The 8,517-nt window shown below is 48.4% G+C and overlaps 1 protein-coding gene across 1 annotated transcript in view; it reads right to left on the reverse strand.

Moving 5' to 3' along the window:
• Positions 1-7,268, reverse strand: part of KRCC1 (lysine rich coiled-coil 1) — a 44,174-nt gene extending 36,906 nt beyond the window's left edge. The window contains exon 1 of the mRNA XM_075571893.1: positions 7,014-7,268. Coding sequence (XP_075428008.1) covers positions 7,014-7,149 — 136 coding nt within the window. The 5' untranslated portion in view covers positions 7,150-7,268. The remainder of the gene's footprint in view (positions 1-7,013) is intronic.
• Positions 7,269-8,517: the final 1,249 nt, after the last annotated feature.

The following is an 8,517-nucleotide window of genomic DNA, read 5'->3' on the forward strand; positions in this document are numbered from 1 at the left end:
TTTTGTAATCTGCCAAGGTGGACATTTGGGTACAAAATATATAATATATAGACTTAAAAAGGCTGTAGCTCAGATTTTTTTTAAATTTTATTTGCTAGCCACTAAAGGTATCATTTTGACAACGTATTTAATGGGAAGTGGTTATATGGGTGCCACATTAAAATGTTAAAGGTGTAATGTAGGATCAAACGGAACTAAATTAGTGATCTGTTTAGCAGGTTAAATATAAGTGACTGATGCCCTTAAAAATTAGAAAACGAAATTTTCTGAAGCCATTTTTGAAAGCCATTCCTGGAAATGGTCCAAATATTGTAAATTGCAGCTTAGGGTGGGTTTTACTGCTCCTATTCACCTGACAGTATACCTTACATAACTGATGCTCAGATAGGGAGAGTGGAATAAATAAATGGGTTTACACTGTAATTGGGAAGAAGAAAACAAGACTGACGTGTTTAGGAATCGTACGGTGTGGAGATCCACCCATATCACGAAGAGGAAGTCCTCAGATCCGAGAGCTATGTGTACTTCCTCTGCCGCTCCCATGCTACAGAGGGCCGTGCTGTTATATTGGCACAAGTCATGTGCGTGCCGATCCTTGTTCCCTTCCAAGAACAACACTAGGACACTAGGACACTAAAGAGGTTAAACAGGTTCCACTTGTTTCTCTATAGTGATCTTGCCTATTGACGAAGGCTGGTAGTTGGGCTCTACTGCTTCTTTTTAGCATGGATTTAGAGCAGCATTAGAAAAGGCAAAAGTACATTTAATGTGGAAAAAAATTAAGAAAAATAGGTAGTGTAATACCTAAACACTGAAAATAATTGCTGGTCAAATAAAAGGCATCATATTACCTATGCGTTCCTCTTTCCCCACCATGAAATAAGTGACTAATATGGCTACAATTCTTGTCCAAGGTACATTTCAGTAACTGGAAGACTCTTACAATGCGCGTTATCAATATACACTGCAAGAGATTTCCATGGAAGAACCTTGCTCATTTAACAGCCCTTACATCACTGTAGTAAAGCCTAAGGCCTTGACCCCGCTGCCTACTACAGCGTCCGAGAGCCCTCCTCCCCTCAATGGCGCCGGGCCCGCTGCGAGGGGGGGTCGCAGCGCTGAGGCGAGAGTTGCTCCTGCTCTCAATAGAATTGAGAACAGGACTCGCGGCGAGCGATACGGCACGCCCCCCGGCGGTTCAGCCAATGAGGGCGAACCTGCCGGGTGACGTCATGGTCGCGCCCCCGTCACTCCCCGCCACGCCCCCCGGTCTCTCTTCCTGCAGCTCCCTGCAGACCAGGGAATCGGCTGCACGCGCCGCCAATCTCGCGGGCGCGCGTTGCAGAGGAGTTACCGGGGCCTAAGACTGAGCATGTAAGCGCGCGCACATCGCATCGCAGCCTGTCTGAACGCAACCCAAGGCCGCGCTTATAGTGCTGGCGACGCGACCGATGACGTCACCCGTCGCCACCAGCAAAAATTATCATTTGTTTTTAGCGACTGTCGCCAATGACGTCACAAAAGGGGGCGGTCCGCGCAATGATTGGTTTAGAGACAGTCACATGGCGACTGTCTCTAAAAAAAATCAAATAGACCCAGCTTCCAATTTTCCAGATGCAACGTTGGTCTGTCGCGTGAGTAAATTGTTTTGTTTGAGCAACGTCGCGTCGCCGGCACTATAAGCGCAGTCTAAGAACTATCAGCTATAGTATTTAAGCATGAAATGAAAATAAATGTCCGCATTAAATTTACTTATGCTACCATGTGTGTTCTGATCTATATAGACTATGGGGACACAGTATAGGGCACGGCATCCCAAACCCACAGCAAACTTGATACAATTCAATATACCCTTTTGTCCTCCAATGCAACTACAACACACATCACTGCGAAATGCTCAAAGAACTAGAATGGTCATCACTAGAGTCTAGGTGCAATGTTTATCTTTCCTGTCTTGCCTTCAAATACTTTATGGGCAAGCTACCCATCAATCTGAGCAAGCCCCTCACCCCTACCACATGCAGTACTTATCTGAGATTAGACTCCAAAGGACTGTACATGGCCCCAGGGTTCAACAAAGTATCCGACCACTCCTCTTACCGTGCACCCCAAAACTGGAACAATCTACCGGAGACTCACAGCCGCCACCAGTCTAAGTTCTTTCAAAACTAAAAGATGTCTCACATTTTAATCTGCTCTGTAACTGTTATACGCCTATAACATATACTGTACTATCTCTTACTGTGCATGCAATGTCTTGTATATAATGTATAACCTTGCTCACTTAATGTATTTGTAACCATGCATCTGTCATAACTCTATGCCCAGGACATACTTGAAAACGAGAGGCAACTCTCAATGTATTACTTCCTAGTAAATATTTACTAAGTAGCATTTTGCCATAATACACACTCCGGCGCTGGAAGACACCTTAGGCTAAGGCCCCACTGCACGCGCCGGCCTTGCGTCCTGGCGGCGCATGCACTTCACCGCGATCTGCCGTCTGTAGGGAGCTTTTCTAAGGCGTGGGGGGCGTGGTCAAAACGGGTCGGGTGGGCGTGGCCATTGTATGTAAATACTGAAGTGATATGGTACATTTTACTGTAAACAGAACATTTGACATACTGTGCTCTCATAAATAAAAAGCCCACAATAAGATGCAGGTACCAAATGGACCGGGACACTGGCGGCAAATAGCACTAAGAGAAAGTATGTCCAGATAATCTCCCAACTCTCAAATACTCGTTTCAGCTCATTTAGTGTCCGGAAATAGCCAACATTACGTTATTGTATAATTTGGAGTTCCAGGATTAACTTTACAAACGTGTGTGTGTTTCTTGTAACAAAGCTCGTTGTTTGGGGGTGGTGGTATATCGGATCCAGTCTCTGATTGGCTCCCTGGCACACCACGTGACGTTAGGGGCTGGTGAGGCGCACGTACACCGCTGGCTGCAGCGGGGACCTAGCCGCACTGTCCACTGACTTGAGTGGTGTCTTATGGCAGAAGACCGGTTAATGAATATGGCTCAATATACCTTCACTCCCCTAAAAACAACACACACCTCTAAAAGAGATTACAATTATATCATGAGATAGCACAGTATCCAACTATTTGTAGTATTAAAAACTAATGGATGCTTTCAAGTAATGTCTCGTACAAAACACAAATGTGACACCCACATTTCCTGGCACAACGCAGATTATATAATACTGAACCAAAAACAACTTCATAAAACGCAACCGATCAATCATTACCATAAATCTTCGGTTAAAATTGGTCAAGACCGGAAAATGAAATTTAGCCGTCAATGATTTTTATTGGGGGAGAGTCGTCATGTGGTGCCCTTCCCTCGCCATGTGAATATGGCTGCGCGGGCGTGCAAGTCACCATGTGAGAAGAGGCAGCAGCACTGTGCACTGCACCAGGCAGCCAACAGGGGGGAGGAGTGAGGCCAACAGGTACCACTGCCCCAGCTCACCGACCCCCCCCATTACCGTGTCAGGAGGCATATATGCTATTTGTGAAAAAATATAAACACAGTATGTTACTATTTGTTATTGTTCTATATTATTAAACACGGAAAAACAGATTTTTTTTTCGCGTGGAAAAAAAAAATATTTATATATTTTTTTAAATAAATAAAATACACAGATGTTACAAAAAATAAACACTGAAAAACAGAATATATATGTACAGGCATACCCCGCTTTAAGTACACTCGCGAGTAAGTACATATCGCCCAATAGGCAAACAGCAGCTCACGCATGCGCCTGTCTGCACGTCCTGAACAGCAATACCGGCTCCCTACCTGTACCGAAGCTGTGCGCAAGCGGGGAGACTATAGAGCCTGTTACACATGCGTTATTTACATCAGTTATGCACGTATATGACGATTGCAGTACAGTACATGCATCAATAAGTGGGGAAAAGGTAGTGCTTCACTTTAAGTACATTTTCGCTTTACATACATGCTCCGGTCTTATTGTGTACGTTAATGCGGGGTATGCCAGTATTTGAATAAGTAAATCTTTTGAGTCTAGCAGCACACGCACCAGAGAAGCCGAGACAAGCGTCACATTATTTTACAAATAACAGCAACACCTATCTTGAGGAATCGATATGATGGCTGCTACAAAACATAGAAATAAAGAATGGAAGTGATATTTTTAGTAGCCATGACATGGATTTCTGCGATGTACATTTTCTTCATCGTTTTAGAGTTGCCCCAATTTGTCTGGTGCTTTTGCTCCGGAAAGAACCCCTGCAGCAGCCATTCGGTATCGGGTCTGCTCGGGGTACTAGGTCAGCCATTTTGTTGACATTGTCCCAACAAGTTCTATATTAGAAAAGTCTAGTTTGTACCAAGTATGTTCATTTATTTAAATGTTCTTGACCAGTAACCCAAAAGAAAGAAAATTCCTATGAGGTGCAAGTGGAAATGTTCTAATAATGCAGGGATACAAAGAGCTATAGATATCTATCTCGATAGATATGTCTCTCTCTAAAAATATATATTTATATAGATATATATCTATAGAGAGAAACAGAGACAGACAGACAGAGACAGACAGACAGAGACAGACAGACAGAGACAGACAGAGACAGAGAGAGACCTATATATGTACCTATATTGTATTTACTCTGGCTTAACACTAGAAGATGAGTGTATTGCCATAATGTACAAGTTTGAGTTACTTTCTCACAATTCAAAAGTAAAATTATGTGCCCAGACCTGCAACCCCAAAATACAGAGTACAGTCCTTTATTGCTACATATCCTGAAGGAGGAATACTAAAAATATCATCTTAACCCAGAGAAGAAAAAAAAATTCTGGGGGTGGTTGTGGTGGACGCTTGTAATGTTCAACTCCCCTCCCCCCCAAAAAAGGGGGAGAGGGCAGACTGGAGACCTTTCGTTCTACCACTTGTATAAAGAAATGTAAAGCTAATCAGTGCTGTCCTTAAAAATTGGGAAATGTAGTGGGTGAAAATTTCAGCAACTCAATACAGGGTTTACTAATCCTGACTACTGTGCCTCAATGTATGGCATACAAAGCTCTAACCCTAAGAAAGGATGGGAGCTAATAGGAGGCAGTGGCCAGTTCTATTATTACATCAATTCCATATCTAAAATGGAGGGGTCAAGGGGACGGCCCCAGTCTCATGTATTCACACATGGGAATCAGGGCACCCCAGTGCCACATATTCACACATTGGACCCCGCAGTCCCATATATCCACACATGGCAAGCAAGAGGCTTCCCAGACCCATATATGCACACGGAGGTCCAGGGATCTCAAGGAAGCTTTTCAAGTCCCACATCTACACATTGGGCCCAGGTATCCCAAGTCCCATATATACAGTACACCCATGGAGCCCAATGGACAACTAAAGTCTCAAGTTGTGCCAAGGGCTTCACCAATCTCCTATATTCACTTGTGGGGCCTAGGAGCTCGCCCAGTCTCATATTCACACGGGGCCCTGGGGCTCCGCTGTCTCATATCCACACAGGAACCAGGGGTTTGGCCCATATATGTATACATGGAAGCTGGGGGGCTCGCCAACAGTCAAGTCGCACACAAGACCCGGGGGGCTCTCCAGCCCCGCATATATCACCACACAGGAGCTGGGGTCTCTCTCCAGACCAGTATGGTCACACACAAGACTCCCGACGCCTGGACCCCCAAGATCCATATATTCACACATGTACGTGGCTGGGGAGCACCCGAGTACCATCCTCACAGGGGGCCGGGGGTCTCCCTAACCCCGTATGGTCACATACGGGACCTGGAGGTCTCCCCAACCCCACATGGTCACACACCGGCCCCGCAGGGCTCCCCAGTCACCCATGGTCACACACTGACCCCTCAGGGCTCCCCTGCCCCGTATCGTCACACACAGGCCTCGCAGGGCTCCCCAGCCCCTTATGGTCACACACGAGATCCTCCAGTCCCATATATGCAAACATGGAACCCCACACTACATTTGCACAAATGGGACCCAGGAGGCTCCCGAGTTCAATATATTAACACATATGGGACCCAGAGGGCTCCCCAGCCCTGTAAGTCAGTCGGGAGCGCCCTGTCCAATAGTCACACACTGAACCTAGGGTGCTCCCCAGCCATGTATATCTCCACAGGGAGAGCCTGGGGGCTCTCTAGTCCCATACATCCACACATAGGAGTCTCCTGTACATCCACACACAGGAGCCGGGGCTCTCAAACCTCATATCCACACACAGGAGCTGGGGCTCCCCAACCTCATATATATCCACACACGGGAGCAGGGGGGACTCCATCACCATATGGTCACACACACACAGGAGCCCCCAGTCCCATATATCGACACGGGACCCCACAGCCCTATAGATTCACACATGGGACCCGCAGAGCTCCCCAGCCCTGTATGGTATTACAAATTGGAGCCCAGAAGGCTCCCTACTTCAATATATTCACACGAGACCCAGGGGGCTCCCCAGGTCCCCTATATTCACATAATGGGGCACAGGGGGCTCCCCAGGTCCCCTATATTCCCATATTGGGGCACAGGGGGCTCCCTAGGTCCCCTATATTCCCATATTGGGGCACAGGGGGCTCCCCAGGTCCCCTATATTCACATATTGGGGCCCAGGGGGCTCCCCAGGTCCCCTATATTCACATAATGGGGCACAGGGGGCTCCCCAGGTCCCATATATGCACATATTGGGGCACAGGGGGCTCCCCAGGTCCCATATATTAACACATAGGACCCAGAGGGCTCCCCAGACCCATATCCTTTGGCTGTTCTCTATAAACCAGGGTAAAGAAGCTAATAAAAATAAACCCACATTGCCACCCCAGGAAGCTCTGATTATAACGATGGGCCTGGCCTACCCTGCCCCCCTCCCCCCCAGGGCCCTTAGGCCACAGCTGCGTAGCACAGAGCTGCAGAGGGCAGCTTCCTCCTGGACTGGGGCCTGAGTGGGTCCCTCCTCTCCCTGCTGCTCCTCCTCGCCTGGGCTCACTCACACTCACCTTTCTGGCAGGGAATGGTGGTTTGTGCATTACTACTAGTGTCACCCCCCGCCACGGGGACGCTACAATTGGCAGAGGGGCTGCCCTGTGTTATACTCTCCACTAGCTGCGGGATGGAATCACCCTCCGACGCCATGTTTGAGGCACTCGGGCTCTGCCCCCTCCCTTCCCTCGCACTCCGGGGACTGACTAGGAGGGAGGCGTGGCCATGTACGTCACAAAGAATGCGGGGGGAACTAAGGCGGAGGGAGACGGTTATTAACATTAAGCGGCCGCTAGTCTCGTGACCGGAAATGCGTTGTCACGTTACTGTGGGGGCGTGAGAGCGTCGAGCCCGCCATCTTTGTTCAGGGCAGGAGTCCACTCCATTACTTCTCCTGTATAGTAGTGGAGAGCAGAAGTAATGCTTATCTTTTTTAAAAAAAAAAATGTATTATTATTATTTAAACTTAATTTGGGCGCTTCAAGGAAAACTTGGTACATTTTATAAAGATTCCCCCTTTCTGTATTTGTTCAGAATCACATATTATATACTGTGGTCAACAAAAACTGCTAGGTGATAGAGCTTAGCTCCTTATTTTAAACGTGTATATTTATGTAGCCAGGTCCCCTCTCGCTCCCGGGTCCTCCATTCCTCGCCCTTACCTCCGCCACGGTGGGGGCTATTGCAGGAGGCGACGGGCTTGCCGACGGCTCCCTCCGCAGGGTGCCGCCATGTTTGGTTGCGCACGCACGCGCGGAAGCATGCGCAGATGCGGCGCTCAGTAGTGGAGGGCTATACTAGTGTCACACATGTGCAAAAGGTATTGCAAAGGCCATTACAGGTTACGCATGCACAGTATACTATGCGCACTCTGCGGCCCATAGAGATAGGCTCCGCGGGGACTACAAGCCCCATAGTGCTCAGGGGCAGGGATACCACGTGACGCCAGGGAGCCAATCGTGCAGCTAGGGCTCTTGGAACAGGAGATACATGTTCGCTTCCTGGAAGAGGAGGAGCCAGTCGGAGCTGGGACACAGACAGGGAAGGAGGTATGTGTGCAGGGGTCTGTATGACCCTCTGCACTAGGCCAGATTTTCCCTAGGCCCCAGCTAGGCCCCGACTCACCAGTGTAGTTTGTGGCTGCTATAGGGACAGGCCCTTAGGTAGGGACCCTGCGCCCTTAGTTATTGGAGTAGTCAGGGTCACAGTGGCTAAGCAAGCTATCCCTGCAAATCGTGGTCTGGGCTCAGATCACACTGGAATATGCAGAGACACTGCAGCGGGATACCACCCCACGTGGAGGCGGACGCACCGTGGAGGACATCGCTGGATCGGCGAATCCCTATCTGGTTTCCTGTCGGCGCACCCGGGGACTGAAGCACACGGTAGGTACCTTTTCAACAAGTGCACCAACCACTACACTTTCCATAGTGGGCCGCGCGGTATCACTCATTGGGGGGTAGGGAGTGGGACTCTTGGGGCAGGGTGTAGGCTACACGGGAATGGATGAAGAGACCCTTG

Source organism: Ascaphus truei, chromosome 1 (genome assembly GCF_040206685.1).
Source record: "Ascaphus truei isolate aAscTru1 chromosome 1, aAscTru1.hap1, whole genome shotgun sequence".
Taxonomy (NCBI): Eukaryota; Metazoa; Chordata; class Amphibia; order Anura; family Ascaphidae; genus Ascaphus; species Ascaphus truei.